This window comes from Gigantopelta aegis, chromosome 12 (assembly GCF_016097555.1).
Source record: "Gigantopelta aegis isolate Gae_Host chromosome 12, Gae_host_genome, whole genome shotgun sequence".
In the NCBI taxonomy this organism is placed as follows: domain Eukaryota; kingdom Metazoa; phylum Mollusca; class Gastropoda; order Neomphalida; family Peltospiridae; genus Gigantopelta; species Gigantopelta aegis.
Genome location: NC_054710.1, coordinates 49,134,650 through 49,158,372, shown reverse-complemented (window position 1 = coordinate 49,158,372; position 23,723 = coordinate 49,134,650). Strand labels below are relative to the sequence as shown.

At 38.9% G+C, this 23,723-nt stretch overlaps 1 protein-coding gene across 2 annotated transcripts in view; it reads left to right on the top strand.

Moving 5' to 3' along the window:
* The window catches only part of LOC121386183, a 196,997-nt gene that overhangs the window by 22,264 nt on the left and 151,010 nt on the right, over positions 1-23,723 (top strand). Inside the window, exons 1-2 of one of the 2 annotated variants that reach the window (XM_041517008.1) lie at positions 7,818-7,929; positions 8,598-8,918. In XM_041517008.1, the coding sequence (XP_041372942.1) occupies positions 7,923-7,929; positions 8,598-8,918 (328 nt within the window). In that variant the 5' untranslated portion in view covers positions 7,818-7,922. Of the gene's footprint in view, positions 1-7,817; positions 7,930-8,597; positions 8,919-23,723 lie in introns of those variants that run through there. The other variant, XM_041517007.1, reaches the window with a different exon arrangement.

The window sequence follows — 23,723 nt, the reverse complement described above, 5'->3', positions numbered from 1 at the left end:
TGGAGTCCGGACTAACGAGGTTCCACTGTACACCAGCATAGGTATTGATTCAGTTAAGAGAGCATTTGATAAGTATCCAGATCCAAACAGACCAGATACAAACATTATTGAGCTGTTAGAATTAAGCCTAAAAGGAAAGAATTTTGAGTTTGATGGAGAAATGTATCAGCAAGTGTGTGGATGTGCTATGGGCAAACATTTTAGTCAAAATTTTGCATCTATCTATGTCGCTGAATGGGAAGAGGCTGCTTTAAAGAAATCGAGTAAAACACCTCATTTGTACCTCATATATCTTGACGATATACATATCATTTGGCCACATTTTGAACAAGAATTTTGGAACTTGTTTGAGCTATTAAATCAACAGGATGACAATATCAAACTTAAGGCCACCATATCAGATAAATCAGTTGACGTAACAATTTATAAAGGTACAGTTCGAAACGTCTGGTTACCTAGACTACAAAGTGTTTCAAACCCACAGACACACACCAACTTCTCCACAGCAAGTCTTTTCATCCACACCACACCTTTAAAAGCATTGTTAAATCTCAGATTATTAGATTTCACAAAAAATCAAGTAACAAACAGAATTTCAATGAAGCTTGTTCACTTTTATTTAGTGCTTTAAAACCTAGGGGATATTCAAAATGGTTTTTAAGAAAACTTAAATCTGAAACTGTTCGAGAATTAGAAAATCCCCTTGGGGCAACTGAAGACTATAAACCATACAAACTTCAGCATAACCAATCCCCCAAAATAAGCACTGGCTCCTCTACTATTTGCGACAAAACCAGGTGTAGACTTCACAACTTACTTAAAACGCAGTCGACTTTCAAAAGTCAACAGACCAAAATTAAATATCAAATTCGGACAGACATGAACTGTGATTCGAAAAATGTAGTATATCTAATACCTGCAATTTATGTAAGACACAGTTAGGACAAACGCAAAACCAACTGAGAATTAGAGCAGTTTGTTATAAGTATGATATTTGGCATGAAATTGACACCCCTGTCGCCAATCATTTCACTCTATAGCTACCTGACCATTCATTAGATGAAAATTTTGAAATAATTGCAATTGAACAACCCCTGATACTTGGTTCAAAAGACGAAACATGCAGACCTCTTGAGACTTGAATGAGAGGCCTTCTGGATTCTTACATATTACAGACAAAACTGCAATGTGGAATCAATGTTGAATCTGGTAAAGCCGTAGAAAGAAAGAAAATAATTTTTCCAACAATTTACAGTCGACGTAGCATTGATATTGGCAAACTTATAAAGGAGGAGTTTTTAAATCTGCAAACTGCAAACCTGCAACCCTATTACAGCACGTCCGGTTATTGCATACAGAAAAAATCCAAGTCTTAAGGATAACTTAGTCTCCACACGACTACCCGCCACCTAAGTCTGCGTCTAAACCTCTAAATTAACCAGTCCATTTTTCAGCGGTTGGTTTGTTGTTATCCCTTTTCCTAATACATCGTACCCAGCTGATAAACAAAACATATTTCTAACCAAATAAATTTAAAACAAGACTGACAAAAAAATCGTGCTATTTTGTATATCATAATGGTCAATTTAAAATCAATTTCGAATCCCTGGGGCAAAATTAGAAAATAATTTTTTAGTTTTAAAAAATTCATGAGCCAAGGTGTTCATTCATTCTTAAATACATACATACATACATACATAACATACACAGAGGCAAGCATACAGACAGCCAGACACATACACACAAACATATAGCCACACGCATGTACACACCCACATAGGTACACTGAGACAGACACAATACACCTACGAAGGAAGGAAATGTTTTATTAGTCTTATTCAACTTCCCGTACTAGCACAACAATGCTATACGACCTCCACTGCAGAATTATCTCCCCTTGCCGGATGTATGACCTACACCTGTGAATGGGTAGACCGTTTACAGGGCTTCTAGATTATGGTAGCCCCATTCCCATAGCTAGTGATATTCAATGTTGGGCTAGTAAATAACTACTATTGCCATGCCCGATGGCTAGTGAATGTTTTTGGTCAAAAGTTGCAGTTTTGTCTATTTTGTAAATATGAATATCCTGCCCCCACCCCAACCTACCAATGTTAGTACTTTTAAGCCATATCTCCCTCTTTAGGTGATAGAACTGATTATTACTGTTATTTAGTAAAATTGTATTAACATAAAGTAAAGTAGGGCTAGTGAATTTTTAATTGTGGCTAGTACATTTGTTAAGTCACTGATCTAGTGGATTTTATAAAAATTCTAGAAGCCCTGGTATATCCTCGATTTTGATTCTGCAGTGCTCCAATGCAGCCGTGTTCGAGTTTTGATCTAGTAAACTTTTGTCAAATTATTTATGAACTTGTAATTTTGTTTTATGTTTCCTTACTCCGTCATACGAGGTCTGGTGGGTGTGGTTTACACAGGTGGTTTAATGTCTGACACGGCTTCCTTGGGCTCCAACCGGTTGGTTGTGTGTGCCGAGGGTGGGTGTCTTAAACGACTGTCCCAGGTTGACAAGCAATTGTTGTGTCGGGCATGCCGTTCCAGGGATTGAAATTTAATTTTTTTACCACTATATCCCAAAGGAATAGTGAATTTAAAAAAAAAATATTCCGTCTAAAAATGTACTATCCTTTCAATTATTAATGTACCACTAGTTTTCCTAACTGTGCTACGTGGCCCGGTACTACATTGCGTAACGAACAATTGTTTATATACCAGTCTATGCATTACTGCGTACTAGCTAGAATTACAAACGAACTCACTCCAAACATTAGTCTCGATCAAAAAGACGTTTATTTTGTACCGGCAAGTGCATGAGAAAGGTTTTATTAGCGCGAGGATTTGTTCTGCAGAAAAATGTAGCTGAAGAAAAAGCGTAAGCAAAACAGTCACAGGCGATTTTCGGTATTCCGTGCTTTATTTTCACTTTCATGATGGAATATTGGAAGAATTGTTTTACTATTCCGTTTCGAAATTTACTATTTGCGGAATAGCATAAAATGCCACACCTGCGTTCTTGTTCTTTTGAACGGCAGTGTTATATCTGTGTAACTTGGTCCCCTTCCACGTGTGGGAAAGTTAAGAAGCTGTCAAAAGACGCCGAGCATAAGAGGATGATTATACGTGAATGGGACGGGCAGAGCACAGTGGTGACCTCCGGGGTCGTGCTCCGTACCGACTTGCCGTCTGTTCCCCTTCTTCATGACGATACCAGTAAACCCGCAACGCTGCTTGGCACTGGGGAGAGGCGGCGCTGTTGCTCCCTGCTTTGCCTGAAGCAGGGAAGGTTTCTTCCAGGTCGGGGTCCATTCCACCTGGGGATTTGGTTTTGCCTCCGCCTTTGGAGGCGACGCCTGTAATGGAGGCGTCAGTTGGAGGGAGTGCAGTCGTGGCGAGAAAGACTGCCTCTTGGTTCTGACTCCCATCTCGCTGATGGGGGCAGGGTTATTGGTCCTTCTGTGGAGGGGTCGGTTACTTCTAGAATGACGTCCGCTTCACAGCGTTGTTCGTCTCACCAGAATTCTGGTGGAGGGTTGCTCGTGGCGCCCGAGGGCACTGTTTCGACCAACGCACCTTTTGGTGCTACTTCAGTGATCGAGCCACTTGGCGAAATCGCGAAGTCTCACAGTGTTGCCTCGGTCACGGAGCCGGGTAGTGTTGTTTTGGGTGTGACGCCAGTGGAAGTCCTTTCTGTTGTTGGGGCGCCTGTACAGCACCATCAGCTTTTAGATCATTCGCATGTGGCTACGTCAACTGGGTTGGCTAATCCACACGTGGTACGTTGGGTTCAGAATTCGGCACAGGATTCATACATGTACGAATTTCCTGACGGACCAGTTCAACCAACACCACCAGTCCCGATGTCTGCTTCGGCAGGGATCCGAGACACTGCAGCTTTGTTGGGTGCACCTGTGTCTACAACGATGGTCAATCTGGACCTGTCAGATCTGGGTAGAGGTTCCAGGTGTTATCCCTCGACTGCGTGGGCGGAGCCTTACATTCAGGGCCCAATGGTTTCGGGTCGCCCCCCGAATCAGTGTGTGGTTCAGGGGAAGAGTCTGCACCAGGTTCGGTGCTTGATGAGTTTTCCATTTTGGCCGTTGGTACGCCAGACGGCGATTATGATTACCAGGCCGTTCTTGGTTTTGTACAGGAACAGGTCTGACTGGAGTGCGCGGATGCAATTCTGTCGGAGGAGGCTGTTAAAATTTTATTATTGCCAGATAAAATCATAAATTATATTCAAAGGCGTGATGTCGCCTTTGCCATAAATTATTTATGTTTCTTTTTATTATATGGTCATGGAATTATGTTATTTGAGTCATCGAAAGTCATGAAAAATTAACTTGTAAAAGGTGTACGAACCCTGTCTAATGTTGACAGTTTCTGATGTTGATGACATTGCTTTTGATGTTTCAATACCCAGTGTGCTGTGTTTTATCAGACTTCATTTTGGATTCATCCACCTCTTATCTCTACTTTTTTTAATTCACATTTCGACTTAAAAACAAAAAAAGAAAGAAAAGAACTAATGTGTGTATCAATTTTATTCTGGTCTTTATCATTCCCAAAATATTTGACATTTCCAAAGTTTAAATTTCTAATACAAAACCTTTTATTGTCGGAGAGTACATATTACATTTTACAGTGACAACATATTAGTTCCAAAACTGTTGGTTGCTGTTTTATTGGAATATAAATATAACTCTATTTTCAAAAAAATGATGAAATCAGGGCAACCAAATTTTTGGAGGGGCAACCTCAATGTGAACCCATACTTTCCCTCCTGGCAAGCAACCAAAATCTCTAAAATTGAGCACTGATATATATATATATATATATATATATATATATATACACACATATGGAAATAAATTAAGCAACACCCAATTCATAGACCTATAATTCTGTGAATTACGAAAATATAGCATTTTCTTGAATGAATTATTGACATGTGGCATCTTGCTGAATAGCATGACTTTCGTGGAGATATTTAATGCACGTGCAACGACGAACAATGCACGTGAAATGTCATACCCTCAACAGTGTTGAAATCAAGTTTGTAATGATTACATGTCACACTCTCTCCTGTCAATTTGCATTGAATATTCAGTACCATAATTGTCATGGCACGTCGTAAATTGTCAGAGGCGACACGTTGGCAAATTACTGGCATGAAAAATGCAGGAATGTCCCTCAGACAAATTGGACGTCAACTTGGGCGCAATATTTCCATCATTTCAAGACTGTTGAACAAACACAGGGCTACCAGTGATGTTAAAGATCGTCCAAGACCTGGCAGACCCCGTAAGACAACAATAAGAGAGGATAGAACATTGTTGAGACTTGTTAGGCGCCGTTCATGGGAGTCAATGGGCCTCGGTATCAACAGGAGATCCTTGAGAGAGCTGTTGTCCCCCATTTTGATAATCATCCTCTAGCCACAAGACCCATCTTCATGGATGACAATGCCAGGCCTCACAGAGTTCTTGCAACAGAATGCTGTTGAGACCATTCCATGGCCAGCCATGAGTCCAGATCTCAATCCCATTGAGCATCTGTGGGACATTTTAGGCCGTCGTGTTCAACAGAGAGACCCACCTGTCCAGACTCTCAATGAATTGACTGCTGCTTTGCATGAGGATTGGAACAGGATTCCTCAAAATCAAATCCAGAGATTGATCCAAGGAATGAGGAGGTGTCTTGAAGCAGTTGTTCATGTGCAGGGAGGTTACACGAGATACTGATGGAAAGTCAATATTTGGACTTGCCAGACATTATTCTTCAATTCCGTGAACCAGAAGTGTGCATGGTACTGGCAGTTAAATCTGTGCAACAACAGTGAAATTCGTAATGTTTTTGAATGAAATGAAGACATTTTCCAAATCTGTACCATCTTCAAATAAACCACATTATGTCATGGTATTATTGGCTTTGTTTCTCCTCATCCCTTTCTGTTCATTGAAAATTTCATATGGTATGGAAATCTTTGACACATTTCATGCACCAGTTCATTAAAGTCGCTCAGTCTGAGCAAATACGGGTGTTGCTTAATTAATTTCCATATGTATATATATATATATATATATATACATTGTATGTGTATATATATATCAGTGTTCTCGCTGCTCCATTTAAGCGGGACGGCCCGCCCTGCTATTGCATTTTGCCGCCCTCCTTTCACGTTCTCCACCCTCCTTTATTTTTCTGCACCCCTCTTTATTTTCCAGCACCCTACTATATTTTCCAGCACCTATAAATCTGCTATTTCCAAATGCACACTTTTTTCCACACATAAAAAACCCACAACAATCCGTCTGGACATCAAAGGAAACAAGCCGCGTTGTGTACGAAAAAGCAACTGACCAAACATTTACGACGGTTACCGTAACATAATTTAATAGTATTTTTAACAGGCTCTATTTTGCCCTATACCTGTATTTGTATGTTTAATACAAACAAAAATTATATTTTATTTCAGCAATGAAAACATTTTTATTTTTTATGGATTCGGCAATCTTCGACTAGAAAACCCCCACTTATTTGGCGCCAAATTTGTCACGTGACAGAACGGTCACTCTATCTTTTGTTTCCACTAACTGTCGTCTGATATTTTGTCCTCAGTTACAGATATAACTGATTGTAACTGACGATTTTTAGTATTCAGTAGTTCTTATAACATATTGTAAACTTTTCATTTTGGGGGGGGGGGGGATATCACCGCTTATAAAATCAACGGAAGTGGTAGTGTTTGGCATTAAAATCATTCATCTTGGGTGCCAAATAATATATACACCGCTACTACAAAAACAAAACTACTTTTTATCAGTTGGCGATAATATTTTATCACAGCAATCGATTCATTCGATGAAGATGATAAAAAACATTTTCGACATGAGGGGATCACACAAATGTCTTTTTAGTTTTTCGTATATCTTGAAATCTTTATTAAAATAATAATATTAAAACTTAGATCGGTTGAGCAAAACCGGAACTGCCAGTGAATATCAGACATCTTCGGTTCAGTAAAGAACACAACAACATGGTAACCACCAAGCTTCCCCCCGTCCCAATTGTTTTTTTTTTTTTTTTTTTTTTTTTTTTTTTTTGAAGGGTGTGGTGCTGCGCGGCCACCCTCCTTTAATTTTCACCCAGCGAGAACATTGTATGTATGTGTGTATATATATATATATATATATATATATATATATATATATATATAGTCAAACTTCGATCACTCCATCTTCGATCTCTAGATCTGAAGCGACAGTCCCGGCTGAGTTGCTATACAAACTAGTAATAACGACCTTCGAAAACTCAAACTTCGAAAACTCAATAACTTCAATCTCTCCACCTAATTCTTTGGTTCCGCCATAAAGATTTAATAGAGTATGCACCTCTAAAACTCGACACATGTGGATTGATCAAACTGTCGTTGCGGATAGTATTTTAAAGACGAATGTATTGTCAATCATGTCAAACAAGCGAAGCGCGCCTGTCTCGGGTGGTCTTGGCTGTCGAGGATTAGGGTGATAATTACAGAATAACAGATCGCCGACTAAGCGGAACGAAAAATGATCCTATGTTTGTGTTTGTCCGTGGTGGAGAACCTCGCTACGTAATACTTAATTACAGCCGCAGTCTGGTTAACTTCAAAGAGCGTTTGTAATAATTGTTAGTGCTGTTTGTTTTTGCTCTCAAATGTGTGAATCGTATCAAACTTTAGCTTTTTTATTGATGTATCAGTTAATGTTTATCAATTACCAGTCATTTAGTTATGTTAAAAATTGATACTTCACAGATCGAGCAATCTGGGAAAGGACCCGGTAATGTGGAGTTTGCCAGATCGGTTTAAAAAATTTCTGCTTTCTTGTCATCCAAGCAATCTTGCGTAGGGCCAAGAAATGGAGGGTGAGTGGCCAGATTGGAGAAAGAAAGTAGAGGTGAAAAGCATAAATAATTTTGTGTAAAACAAATGTACTTACAGTGTTATTCGGCATTCAGTGTTTTATTTCTTAGTTACGTTCCACCATATTTTGACATCTGCAAAATACGTCAATGTTACTTTTTGTTATTTATATATGTATGTAAATGCCTTCCTTTTTCGTCTTTTTCTGTCAATAAATACATGTGGCCTATATGCCCAAGCATATATTTCAAATTCATCTGGGTGATCCTTTTTGTTTTATTTACTTACTTTTACAATATAAGCAAAATGAATGTACGACAGGCGTCGAAGATGTCAACAGCTGGGGTGGGGTGGGATGAGATGGGGTGTTGTGGCGTTTGGTGACTGATATATTAATTCGCTTTTTTACTGGGGATGCATAGTTTTTAGAGTTCAGAGGTAGGCAGCGAAGCACACGCTTCTTACAATATTAAGCAAAATAAACCAGCTGAAATGCAGTTTCAAATTTGAACTCTTATATATTAATTTCGAAAACTCGAACTCCCTGAAACTCGAACTATTTCCTCGTCCCCTTCAAGATCGAGTTATTGAAGTTTGACTGTACATTATATAAATATATATATATATATATTTAAATTAAAAAATCAATGTGTTTTGTTTCTTTTCCCAGGTGAAGCCACTACATTTGTTCAGTGTGGAAAGCCTGCAAAAAGTACAGACTTAACCTGTAGTGTTATTTCTGGCACATTACGTAGTGGATTCACATGGTGGAGACCTAATGGTAGAACATCTACAGTGGTTATGGAATGTAACACAAACAACGATGCATGTGATCCTGTTAGAGGTATAACTGGATACGATGGTGTTCCTAACACAACTAATGCAACATGTACTCTTATCATACAATCGTTCAACACTTCAGTCGATGTTGGGAATTGGACTTGTCAAGATGGACCAACGGGAACTGGAAAATCCACATGTATCATGCCGTGTAAGTTAAATTTATTATACCAGGGTATGCACGAATCCTGGAAAGTGCTTAAATTTTATTATTATTATTATTTTATTTTTTTTCATTTAATAATAATTATTTGGAAAATATATTTATAAATAATCACGTTTGACGTCTGGTTCCAAACTATATCCTTCACGCAGCAGTCATAAGAGGTTGACTGCCATTGGTCAACTGTTAAAATATATGCACAGTAAGAAGGCGTCGACATAAATGAACACAACTTGTGATTGGTTGAATAAATTATGTATCTGTCGGCAGTCTTGTTTCTGACGTTTGTGAGTTCAAAATCAGGTCTCTACATTAACTTTTTAAGGCACCTGTCCTGTAGGACATGCAAGAAATAAAACTACCTGTCCCATCAGATATACCACATGTCCTTGTATATTTTTTTTTTTTTTTTTTTTTTTTGCCGCATTCATCACATGACATGTATTAGAAATCAGTATCCAGGAATCAGCTAGAAGAATCTTTATTGCATCACAAAATAAGATTGTGCACTTAACAATAAAATATTCAATGTAGTCAGTCAGTCATAAATGTCAATAAAAAAAATTAAAAACCCACAATCAAATGACAATAATAAGAGAACATTAGCACTCGAGTTTCAAACCAAACGTCAATTGTAGCCGCATCCATATCACAATAAACAAATTCACACCATAGACTTCTAAACATGTTTTCATGATGTGGTTATATTAAATATCATGCAAAACACAAGTTTATGCTTCGTCAGAAAGTGATAAAAATTAAATTATTTGGCAGATAATTGATGGGTTTTTTTTACTGGATGTCACATGTTATTGTTTTCAATAGGTGCCAGCAATGACAACTTATAATATATGGTGCGAAATTGTCCGTCTATTTTACCCTAATTAAATTATTTTGCCGTCTACTTTAATCTTATTGATGCAACTATTTATACAGATGGAAGTATGATGTATGTAGGTCTTTTGCCGTTTACATTTGCTACTCTGCCAATTACTTCCGAATTCTACTGAAATCACTGCATGTTTTTTTTAAATTGATTAAGAAGGGTCGTTTTGTGAGAAAATACTTTCGTAAATATATGCTGCCCCTGGCCCTTTTCCAGTCCAGCAGACGACGTACTACAGATGACAGCAATTGACCAATGACAGCACGTTACATAAAGCCATGGCTTGCCATAAGAAGTATCGTGATTGATCTGTTGCGTTATGGCATTTTAACGCATGCGTATTGGAAGTTACCGAAATGTCAACTTCCGACATTGGGACAGAATCAACAAGATCGTGTTCACGCTGAATAAATGCGAAAAATTAGTGATATCATCGGATTTGGAAGCACCTGTCTGGTCGGGCAGGTGACATGGGGTATTCACATGTCCCCAGTAAATTCTACCTGTTCCGGACAGTCGGACAATCCTTACTGTCGAGCCCTGAAAACTACTGTCATAGATAAATAATTCAGTAAATAGCTATAACCAGCACCTTCCAACAAAACAAATATTCCTATGGCTTATGTATGCTATGCTTCTGTGCAGTGAGACTCATGCAAAAGTTGAGAACTTGTAGTTGACTCATATTCTTTTCATCTCCATTGAAGTCTGAGACGACTCAATACGCAGCAAAATGGTATCTTTACTCAATTTAACATGCCATCTTGAATGTCACGCCCTGGCTCAATGTCTCGTCCTGGCTCAAAGTTTGAGGTGGTTATTTTAATCATGTAATACAACCAGTCATCATTATACTTTTCATTTATACTTGGAACATTGAGAAGAAGGAGAATTAAAAAGGATTTTTATTTCTGAAAAATAGTTTTTATATAAAACTGACTTTTATATGTCAAATCAGCCAGGACGTGACATTATATAAATAATTTAATATACTAATTATGATATGAAAGAAGGGAAAGTAGTATTTTCATATGTAGTATATTTTAGATATGGTCTCACTACACAGATGTCATCTGCCATTAAAACCCATGCTAAATTGCCCAACTTCAAGCGAAGATTGCCCATAGCACGGGTTCTCGTTGGCACTAACAACATACACCATTGTGAACATACATTATATAAGCATTTATATTCACTCCAAAATTGAGAGCCATATTCACCATGCAATTACGAATTTTGAAAGCAGTCGGCAAATTTTATTTTAGTTTGGCAAAATAATTGCATGTAATAATTGACATTTATTTAGAAAATAACTGACAATTTCTGCAATTTTTGAAGTTTAATAGACAATTTGGCAAAGTGTTTTGCCCACCCAGAGCTAGCCCTGGTCTCATTTTTTTGCTATATGACCACATCTGCACCAGTATATTAATTGAACGTGTTCATTAACATTATTTCGTTTTAAATTCAAGTACGTTTTTTTGCATGTTTTCGTTTTCTTCAACAATCCTGTTTTTGAGTATCCTCTCTTTTTATATAAAACTTCGTCTGGAAAACATAGATGTTGTCCTTATTGGCGTGGTGGCAGCGTTTGTAATCTACGCCTTTGAAGATTTCAACACAAAGAAATCGATGTTATCAACATCTTTGACCTTTTCACATCACACAAAGTATTCAACAGAACACTGTCAAAATTTCAAGCACATGTATTAACAGTAGCATTCCTGTTGTCGAGGTAAACACGATCTCGTAACTTCCGCTGCGGTTATTTGTGACAAACTGTTAAATCTAACTAACTTACTGACATTTTATATTAATCATGGCTAATAGTAGAGCCCCCAAACAATGGCAGCTCACTAAAAATGAGACCATTAATTCATTTGAAAACTGGAAACAAAACTTAATGTATATTTTGTCGCTCGACAATAACTTCGCACCGTTCATAACAAAAGGGACCACATGGCAAAAAAACGACCGCCGCTAATCCTGAAAGGGGATTTCGGAACGATAATGTATCTGTACCCGAGGCTCAACGGAAAACAGCTGCTCAAAAAAATGCTCAACTCGACCTCGTGCTTGGACAGATAGCTAATTATTGTTCAGTGATGTCATGCAACTCGATAATAAAAAATTCCACTTCTCTTGACGATATCTGGCAAGAGATTCGTCAGCACTATGGGTTCCAGTCTATGGGGGCACATTTCCTTGACCTTTGTGACATTAAACTGCAACCTGATGAGCGACCTGAAGACTTATATATCGGCGTTTAATGGCATTTATTGAGGATAATTTATTGACTGTGGATGGTGGAATTACGCACCATGGACAGGCCATTGATTCGGATGAAGATCTTACACCAACTCTTGAAAACATTGTGGTCGTGTTGTGGCTCCAACTTATTCACAGTGGTCTCCCGCAACTTGTACAGCAGAAGTACACACAGAACTCAGAAATCGATCTGTTGCTTCCTTGAAACCAGAGATTTCCCAAGCACTTCCATCTCTGTTGGATGAGCTACGTAGCATAGATGACACAAAAGTCCTTCGCATGCACTGCATCCTTCTCACCATATAGTAAAAGGTACCCCACTTTTTAACAGAGGGGTTCACACAGCCAGAAACAATCAAAGAACTGTACTTTGTGTAAAGCAGCCGGCCGGCCACATACAATACCCATTACTTAAGCAGTTGTAAACACCTTCCTGAATCTGACAGACGTTTGATGTATGGTCGTTCTCGTTTTGTCACTGATGATGAGGAGTGCCTACCAGATGAAGATGAGTTTCAGTCTGAAAATTACAATGATCCCCTCATTGATCAGCCAACTGTTTGTCGGGTGGATGTCGTACAATCTCCATTCTTGAACACGTTTTATACACATCATCTCGTGCGTTTGACTTTGGACACCGGTGCTACTACCAATATGGTACGCGCTTCTTTTGCTCAAAGCATAAAACTGCCAATAAGTCCTGCATCTCAAATGGCACGCCAAGCAGATGGTGTCACACCACTGGATGTCATAGGAGAAGTTCATTGTCAACTGACCAGAGAGGATAATACATTCCAACTTGATGCCTTAGTGGTGAGACAACTTGATGTAGATGTTCTTGCTGGTAATCCCTTTCATGTTACTAATGACATTGCCACTCGTCCTGCCAAAACACAGATCGTTATTAAGGGCTCGACGGTCCTCTTCTATGGACGCCAGGCACAGAATCAGGCTTCAGTACGACGTACCCAGGCATCCTACTTCGTGGACCCCTACGACAAACCTACATCTTACCAGGAGAATTCATTGAACTTACCACACCTTTGACTTCGGGCACTGATTCCAAGTGGGCTTTAGAGCCCTGGTTTGACAGTCCCAGTAATATTAACAGCAAGTTGGAGAGAGCATGCACCAGTTCAAGAAGTACATTCTGTTGGGCATACTATAAGAGTGTTCAACACCACAAACGACCCCATAATGTTAAAAAGAAATGAACGTGTTTGCCAGGTAAAATCCATCTCCCATACAGATGACACAGTTTATGGTCAGGAGCAAGTTCCACAGTCCACCTCTGCACCTAATACCATGAATACACAACCGTTCTCGGAGCAAATTTCCGTGGATCCTGATGGATGTTTGTCCCCTGATATACGTGACAAATTCAACAAACTTCATTTAGCATATGATAATGTGTTCAACCCAACTGTCTCAAAGTATAATGGTGCCAGTGGTAAACTCGAAGCGGTTGTAAACATGGGCCCCACACTATCACCCCAAAGGAAAGGTCGGCTGCCCAGTTGTAATAAAGACACTCTGATTGAAGTCAAAGCTAAGTTTGATGAACTAGAAGCTATGGGCATTTTTGCTACCCCAGAACAAGTTAATGTAACAGTGGAATATCTCAACCTCTCATTCTTGGTCCGCAAACCAAATGGAGGCAGTCATCTTGTGACCTCCTTTGGAGAAGTAGGTCAGGGGCCTATTTCACTAAACATCGTAATTTTACGTTTACGTGTAAAACTTACACCTGTCGTACGTCTACGTCTACGTGTACGTTTACTCCATTTCACGAAGCCGGTCGTAGAAATACTACTAACTTACTTTGCACGTAAATCTACGTCTGTTTTCTTTTGCAGCTCATTTAGCAGAAAGTTGACATCTAAAGCCGATTATTAATAAATCAATGTGCTCTAGTACTGTCGTTAAACAGAACAAACTTATAACTTTTAAAAGAAAAAACGAATAAACTTGATAAAGTTTGGAAACCACTGTGTCCGGTATACCAACACAACGGTTGTACTGTACCAAATAAATTCCTATAGGCGACAATGTTAACCTATGTAGTTAAAAACACTATATTATGGGTCAATTCCCTGTATTTGCTTTGGGAGTGTGTTTGTGTGTGTGGATGGGGGGTGGGGGGGGGGGGCAATGATGGATCGGGTACAAACTCTATATCAGATTTTGGGTTACAATGGTAAAAATTAATGTGATAAAAAAAAAGTCTCACAAGTGGGGGGGGGGGGGGGGCGTACCCCCAGGCCCCCTCGGTTCCTACTGGCCTGATTTGGACAAGTCGATATGCACTTTAAAAAAAACCCAAAAACCAGTTATGGTGATTTCAGTTCGTGTTTTCCAACTAAGTAGTTGATATACTGCAAAAAGGGTCTGCATTAAAAGAGAAAGAAAAACAAAATGTCATGTCCACCCCATGGATCTGCAACTAAAATTTTCCCAGGTCATAAACGAGTTTATTATTTGTGAAGGCAAAATGCAAGATGACGTTTGGGTGCAGTGGCGTAGCGTAGGTTGCCAGCGCCCAGGGCAAGGCAAGTATTGCGCCCCCTAACAGTTGACCGTTAGCACTCCCCGAGTCCCTTCCACCAATCCAGAATTTTGCGCCCAGGGCAACCGCCCCGGCGGCCCCGCCCACGCTACGCCACTGTTCGGGTGTATTTTGGGTGGGTTTATTTTTTTGTTTTCACCCCAATCAAAATAATAGTCACTTGACCAGGCAGTCATTTGTGCATGAATATATCTTTTATTTCTAAATTGTAGAGAAAATATGATGTTGAATTTTAAAAAGATGAAAGTAAAACATTGTACAGTCCGTCAAATATAAGTTTTAAAATAATACATTTGATAGCAGGGGCAGATCTAGACATTTGTAAAGGGGAGAGGGGTGACACAGAATTGTAATAGGATTAGCAAGTTGAGTTTGTGCAAGGCAAATGAGCCGAGGTCCGAAATATTCGTAATGAAGACAAGAAGAGACGCGTTTTCAGGACAGTTTACCACACCCCCATGTCCAGACCACGGTACGGCCCTGCGTTTAATGGGAGCTGGTACAGGCAATAGGTACTGGGGAAAAATATCGTCTGGGTTGTTTTTTTGCTGCATACATTTGCATATATATAAAAAATATACAGACTTGTTTTAACAACGCTGTCAGCCTATTTGAAAAAAAGGAGAAAAAATTGAGTGGATTAAAAAAAATAAAAAAAGTTTAACGACACCACTAAAACACATTGATTTATTATTCATCGGCTATTTGATGTCAAACATTTGGTAATTCTGACAAATAGTTGTTAGAGGAAACCCGCTACATTTGTTTCCTAATGCAGCAAGGGATCTTTTATATCCGCTTTCCCACAGACAGGAAAACACATGCCACAGCCTTTTACCAGCTGTGATGCACTGAACAAAAATATCAGTTGAATGGATCCACTGAGGTGGTTCCATCCTGTGACACTGGTACCTCAAGCGAGCACTCAACCGACTGAGTTAAATCCCGCCCTAAGTGAATCAAATGACACAGGTAACAAAACAGAGAGTCAATTTGAAAAAACACTTTACAAAAACCAAAAGTGTGACCATTTTATGAATTATCGAAGTGGCTGTAGCAGTTTACGTGTGCGACTAGTTGTGGTCGAGGGCACTCTTAGATTTACGTCTAACTTTACTCGTAACTTACGTTTACACCTCTTTGTGAAATGCTCTTCAGTTGTAGATTTACGTTTACATGCAAAACGTAGCTTACGATGTTTAGTGAAATAGGCCCCAGTACAGTAAGCCCCAACCTTCACTCATGCCAAACATTGACAACGTCTTACGCGAAATTGGACAGTGGAAATATATCATCAAAACAGATCTGCTAAAAGCATTTTACCAAATTCCACTATCCCATAATTCCATGAAGTTTTGTGGAGTATCTACCCCATTCAAAGGTATCAGAGTATATACCCGCTGCGCCATGGGTATGCCCGGCTTGGAAACCTATTTTGAGGAACTGATGTCCAGGGTGCTTGGCGACCTGATTCAAAGCGGATGTGTTGCCAAATTGGCGGATGATCTTTTCTGTGGTGGAAACACTCCCGAAGAAACCTTAACAAACTGGAGCCTTGTGCTAGCCGCATTAAAATGTAACAACCTCAGACTAACAGCATCCAAAACTGTAATCTGCCCTAAGACTACAAACATTCTCGGATGGATTTGGTCCAAAGGCACCTTGAATGCAAGCCCACACAAAATTGCTGCATTATCAGCAGTATCAGCTCCGCCAACAGTACAGGGACTACGTTCCTTCATCGGTGCATACAAGGCCCTCAGCCGTGTTCTTCCAGGCTACGCAGACTTACTGCATCCATTAGACAATGCAACAGCTGGTAAACAATCCAAGGATAAAATACTTTGGACAGATGACTTAACAGAATCGTTCTTAAAGGTTCAGTCTAGCCTGTCTGACAACAAGACCATAACAATTCCGAGACCAAATGATTGTTTATGGATAGTCACAGATGCATCTGTGAAAACCTGTGGATTGGCAGCCACATTATATGTCTACAGAGACGGAAAATCCTTACTGGTTGGCTTCTTCAGTGCAAAACTCAAGAAGCACCAGGTAACTTGGCTGCCATGTGAAGTTGAAGCCCTCGCTATAGCAGCTGCAGTAAAACATTTCTCTCCATTCATCACAGCCTCATCTAATCAAACTCAGATCCTGACCAACAGCCGTCCTTGTGTTCAAGCATATAACAAACTGTGCCGTGGTGCACTTTCTGCGAGTTTACAGGTTACCACATTCCTGTCTATTGTCAGTCGTTACCAGGTTGCTGTGACACACATATCAGGTGCAGCCAATATCCCATCTGATTTCTGCAGTCGACACCCAAGTGAGTGCTCTGACCACAGTTGTCAGGTGTGTAAGTTCATTCAAGAAACAGCCAACTCTGTTATCCGCAGCCTGTCTGTCAAGGATGTCACTGAAGGTGCTACAAGAATGCCTTTCACTAGCCGTGCTGCATGGCAAGCCACTCAGCAAGAATGTCCAGATCTGAGATGGACACACTCCCACTTATCTCAAGGCACTCGCCCTTCAAAGAAAGTTACTAACATACCTGAAGGATGTAAACATTGCGAATGATGTTTTACTTGAAGTTTTTGCAGAACAACCCTTCCAGCCAACCCGGGACCGTATTGTGGTTCCACGATCTGTGCTGGATGGATTGTTAACTTCAATGCATATTCGATTTGATCATCCCTCACTGTATCAAATGAAGCAAGTCTTCACTTGGTATTTCTTTGCCTTAGACTTGGACAAAGCTCTTCATTCAGTCATCTCATCATGTCACCATTGTACTTCGCTAAAATCTATACCATCCCAGCTTTACCCACAGTCAACAACAGCTCCACCAGCAACTATTGGTGTCTCTTTTGCTGCAGACGTAATGAAGCGCTACAGACAGTTAATTGTTGTGCTTCGAGAGACTGTGTCATCATTCACCCTCACATGCTTCATTGAGAGTGAGAAGCATGATCACCTCCGAGAAGCCATCCTCACATTATGTGCAGACTTTCGCCACTTAGGTGATGGTGGTACAACTATCAGAGTTGACCCAGCTCCAGACTTTGTCTCCCGTGCCAAGGACCCAGTTTTAAGCCAGTATGGTATAACCTTGGAAATCGGATCACCAAAGAATCCAAACAAGAACCCTGTAGCAGAACGAGCCATAGAAGAACTTGGCTTAGAGTGTTTACATTTATCCCCTGAGGGCGGACAGCTGTCCAGAGTTACACTGGCTCTAGCAACAGCCAACATGAACACCAGGATTCGGAAATTTGGACTTTCAGCATGGGAGGTATTTACCCAGCGTGATCAATTAACAGGTGAACAATTACCAATTTCAGACAGACAGGTCATTCTGCAACAACACCTGTTAAGACTAACAAATCATCCATACAGTAGCAAATCGAAACCCTAAAATAACCAGCAGTCCGCTCCAGATAGGCGACTTGGTCTTTCTTAAAGGAGACCGGGACAAGACTCGAGCTAGAGACAAATATATGATCACAGCTCTCTCCGATGACCACTGCCAAGTGAGAAAGTTCACCATGTCACAGTTCCGTTCTAAGACTTATGATGTACACCGATCCAACTGCTACCCAGTTGTACCTCACCCACGGGACCTATCAGGGGTCTTAGTAAACGAGACAACGTCACTGACTCAAGTGGTCATCTTGGCTGCATGGAGTCTCCTGATCTACTTGGTGAATTTGCGGACGAACCATGCCTCGACAACATTCAGATCACAGTACTGAGTTTCATGAAGTCGACGCACACAATACTTGTGAAACCGTGGTGGATTTTATCCCAACTCAAAAATCTACTCGCATAAAAGTTGTACCAGAATGGCAAAAATCTGGAGAATGGGAGATGACTTAAGTTTCTATTGTTTCTTACAAGATTATTTATATTGTGCGATTGTGTTATTGTTTCTAGTTACCGTTATTATACTTCCAAAGGGGAAAAGGAAGGACAATTAAGTCAACATCTTTATTTGTGTTTGCTATGTCAGATTGTGCCATACCATATTCTGACAAAGAAAGTTGTGATACATGCATGTAATCTGTGTGTTTATAGTACACAACTGTTCAAAGGACATTTTACATGATATACATTTATCTTTTTAGGAGAAAGAAGAAAGAACAATCACGCCAGTATATTAATTGAACGTGTTCATTAACATTATTTCGTTTTAAATTCAAGTACGGTTTTTTGCATGTTTTCGTTTTCTTCAACAATCCTGTTTTTGAGTATCCTCTCTTTTTATATAAAACTTCGTCTGGAAAACATAGATGTTGTCCTTATTGGTGCTGGCTGTAATACTGGTCAGAACAGTTAACCGATTCACTCCAGCTGTCTCTTACGCTATATACTCATGTCCCAAAAGGTCAATACACAATATTACAAAATAACATGGGCAAAATGCAGCCAAAAGGCTTACCATTAAACATATTGTTTTAATTCTTCAACATTTCCTAGAAGTGAATATGTGATCCATAACTTGTGTCACAATTAGGAACTTAGTGGACCGTGATGAATGAACTCTCACCCGGAAGTGATCTGTGTAGGGAGACCTATGATGTCCTGATACCTAATTTTTAAATTTGACATAATAGTAATGAAATATTACCAAGAAATAAATGTCACATCGTGGCTTATAAAAAATATTTTTTCATATAAAACTGACATTAAAACCCCATAAAACATAAGTAAATTGGCAATAAAAGGATATTTTTATGTGCTTACGGGTGTTAACTTTAAGCTATAATAAAAACTTAGTTTAACAGATCATTTTGAAATTTCCACGTCCATGGACCAAATACCATGGATTAATGGCCCTTTTCAAGGCATGTCAACGAAGCGACCAATTATCTAAATAAACAATAATTTTCCGAGTTATTATTGATTGTGATATAAATTGTTGGTAACATAGTCCACTTTAAGAGTTTATTTTTGTGCTATCAATGAATAAATGTGACTGACATTTAGTTATTCATGGAAACTGGTATAATTCTGGTAAATTTCGTATTTGAAACACAATGTCACTAATGAGTTTAAAATAATTATTAATGAAAATAAAACATGTTTATATGATTTATGTAATTTTGTCATTAGGTAAAAACCACAAATAGGGCAATTCCACGTAATTAACACAACATTCTGACATTTTTTAACATCTTGATTTTTTTTTTTTTTTTTTAAAGTATTCAATAAAATTCTTAAGAGTTATTTTGATTGAAATAAATGTTGTGACAAAGTCTTGTCAGAAGAACATTTCATTGCATACAATCTCAGTGCAACTACAATCACAAATGAAGTGTGGGTAACTGGCGCAACAAAAAAAGTAACTTGTATTTGACATGTCTTTGAACTTGCCAAAATTCTCTACATCTGAAGCATCAAGTTTTCAGGTATATATACAAATGTATAGTGCACAGGTTATCTATGATCACTAGAACAAGAGAACTAAGTTTTCTGCAAGGAATATTTTATTAACTTTTTTATTAATGGGTAACTGACGTAACACTACCATATATTCCCATGTATTATGCACACCGGTGTATAATAAGCAGCCCCCACTTTGAACGTTTATTCCAAGAAAAAACCCCATGAACCACAGTATAATGTGCAGCGGTTTTTTTAAACCACAAAACTAACGGTGAATGCAGGATGTACCGTTTTTCCCCTGTCACCAAAATTAACTAAAAAGCGAAAGTAACGGTATATTCAAGAAGGAAAACTTAAATTACCGGTAAGTACGCTTGCGTACTTACATGTCATACATGCATAAATCAAGACAAACATTATATACGGTACCGATACACTGTGTAAATGACAATAATAAATAAAAATATAGCATATTACATTTGGTTCTCGTGCTTAACGTGAAGACGCAAGATTTCGAGACTTCACCAAGGAGCAGTCTGTAATCGTACTCGCGCGTCACTGAGTTAGTGTGTCAAGGCAAAGTATACGTTCTGACTTCTGATTGGTTAATGATGCAAGCTGATGCATACTGACCGAAGTGTATAGCTACAGAAGACACAAATGATTCATACTCAGTGCTGTGACTGTCACGAAACACCGCTTTAAAACGCTAAATCACAAATGTTTTTGTTTCACACTGTGACAATAAATGTCATAAACTGTCTTAACTATTGTACCTTTGTTTTTGTTGTGTTTTGAATGTATGGCTTATATGCATTGTGGTAACACACCAGCGTGTGTATGAAAAGAAAAATAAATTTTAACAGAAAGGTATAAATTGTCAATAAAAATGGCAAATCATTCATTGCCAAAATGTCTGCAAAGAGAACATCATACACTGCTGCTGAGAAACTCAAGGTCATCGAGTATGCATCGCACCACGGAAATCGAGCTGCTGCCAGTCATTTCGGACATGGAGAATCCAACGTTAAAGCTTGGCAGAAAAAAGAAGAGATGATAGCATCACTGCCAAAAACGAAGTGAGCGAACAGAGGAAAAACGGCTGCGTTTCCAGAAATTGAGAAGGAGCTACTTGACTGGGTCACAGAAAGACGAATGGCTGGAGTTTGTGTTAGTACAACTGACATACGTACAAAAGCGATTATCGTCGCCAAGAACAAAGGCATTGCCAACACAGACTTCAAAACATTGGTAAATTGGTACCATCATTTCATGAAACGACATCATTTGTCCCTTCATCGGAAAACTCACATTACCCAGAAATTGCCAAAACTACTGGAAGGGCCATTAGAAGAATTTAAAAAATTTATCATCCACCAAAGAAAGATGTACAATTTCCCAATGAGCCAGATAGGTAATGCCAATCAGACACTGCTAACATTTGATATCCCATACAACCAGACTGTCCATTTCAAGGGTGAAAAAACCATAAACATAAAAACGACTGGGTATGAAAAAAACAGATTTACAGTTATGTTTTCTGTCACAGCAGATGGCAACAAACTACCCCCATATGTAGTTTTTAAAAGAAAAAACATGCCTAAAGAAAAGTTCCCGACTGGAATACATGTACGAGTGCAAGAGAAAGGATGGTTCGATGCAGATATGGAAGACTGGGTTAGGACAGTATGGGCAAAGCGACCTGGCGGGATGAGGAAAGAGCAGTCTATGTTGATTTTAGACACATTTCGATGTTATAGACAACCACTTCAAATCTCTAAAGACACTACTAGCAATCATCCCAGGTGGCATGACGTCGGTTCTGCAGCCCCTTGATGTGTCTATCAACAAACCCCTCAAAACCATTATTCGCCGACTGGCGAGAAGACGTTTACAGGGAGAATGAAATGTACTGAGCTGTCTGAAATTTGACAGTGGATTGTCGACACCTGGACTGAAATTGACAGGGCAATAGTTGTAATGTCTTTTTAAAAAATGCTGCATTTTTAATGCGATGAATGGAAGTGAAGATGATATTTTGTTTCACGTTGTGCTTAACCTTCTGACTACAGCAGGCAAGATATCTCGCCTGACGTCACGTCAGTCGATATACTGTACACTGTATACAGTGCATTCCCCAATTCATATTTCCCGCTGTTTTGCACACGACACTCACCAGAAACGGAAATATAATTAAAGAAAAAGAATTTTTTTCAAAATGGTGGTTTTTGTTTTGATTTTTTCAATTGAAAATACCTTGAAATTTTGAGTTCAAAAAGTGGTTTTCGGCAAATATTTTCTCTTGACAACAATGGCGGCACGTCGCGGTAATTTTCAGGGATCGATAGCTGATTGTAACAGCTAATTTGATAATAAAGTTGATCGTTTTACCAACAACGAAAATTACCAAATATTGCAATATGAATCATAGTTCGGGTTTTTAACAAAATTCTGGTCAGAAAACCACTGTTATCGGGAATAATGGACATAAATACTGGACAGCTGGCCACAAATGCCCGTAAGTAAACGCAACTAATTTTAATCACCATTAGCCGATCTAAAATAATAAAAATTACAAAAAAAGACACGAAAATAATACTTACCGATTCATATATGAACTTTATTTCATGTATTTATGAAACATTTAAGTGAATATATGTGAGTAAAAATTATAAACTTGTACCCACTCAACGTGGTTTTTGTTAAAAATTAATCCAGTAGTCTAAAGGTTAAAGGCTGCCAGGAAGAACAGCTTTCCCCAGAACAGACGACGAAGCCGGCATATACTACGCTGATGATGCTCCAGCTGATATCGAAGAAATTTTGAATGCGCAAGACTCGAATGATGATTTCCTCGGCTACACCGATGAACTTCTAGTTGTCTGAAACTCAGCTAATAAACGAGACTATAGGCTCGATGCTATTCCCAACAGCCCTTTTCAGGGCTAACAAATATCACGAAAGCGATTTTACTCAATTGCTAACAAGTTACACACACACACACACACACACACACACACACACACACACACACTTCACCAGTGGCCACATCGATTCCTAATTTTATAGTAGTGTCATATATTTCCGGTTTGATGGAAATGGCTGAATTAAATCTCATGGAATTTAAAAACATTCACGGTCCATAATTATAATTTTTGTGCACTTTTTGGCGAGGTATGGATGCTTTTATACATTTATTTTACATTTATTACAACCATCACAAGTGAAAAGCAGTTTTTAAGAGGGTTTTGGCCTTTCATTGTAATGAACACTGACAATAACCTGTAAAGTACCGTACGTAAGCTACCAGTTGACAAATTTTTTTATCGGTGATCGCTGGACAGTTTAAAAAAAACAAATTATATTGTTATGTATAATGCGCACCCCCATTTTTCACCTGTATTTTTTGGAAAAAAAGTGTGCATAATACATGGGAAAATACGGTAAAAGTAACTGACGCAACATTTGCAAATCATAAAAACTTATAAGAACATATGTTAAAAATTAAACATTTGTCTTTGGCAACTGTTTCATCTAAATTGTAAGAAATACATAAATCTTAAAAGGGAATTAGAAAAACAAACAATAGGGGCATGTTCAGGGTGGTGGGTTGGGGGGGTGAACCCCCCCCCCCCCATTTCCCAACTCTATCCCTGCTCAAAGCAAATTATTATTATTATTTTAATAT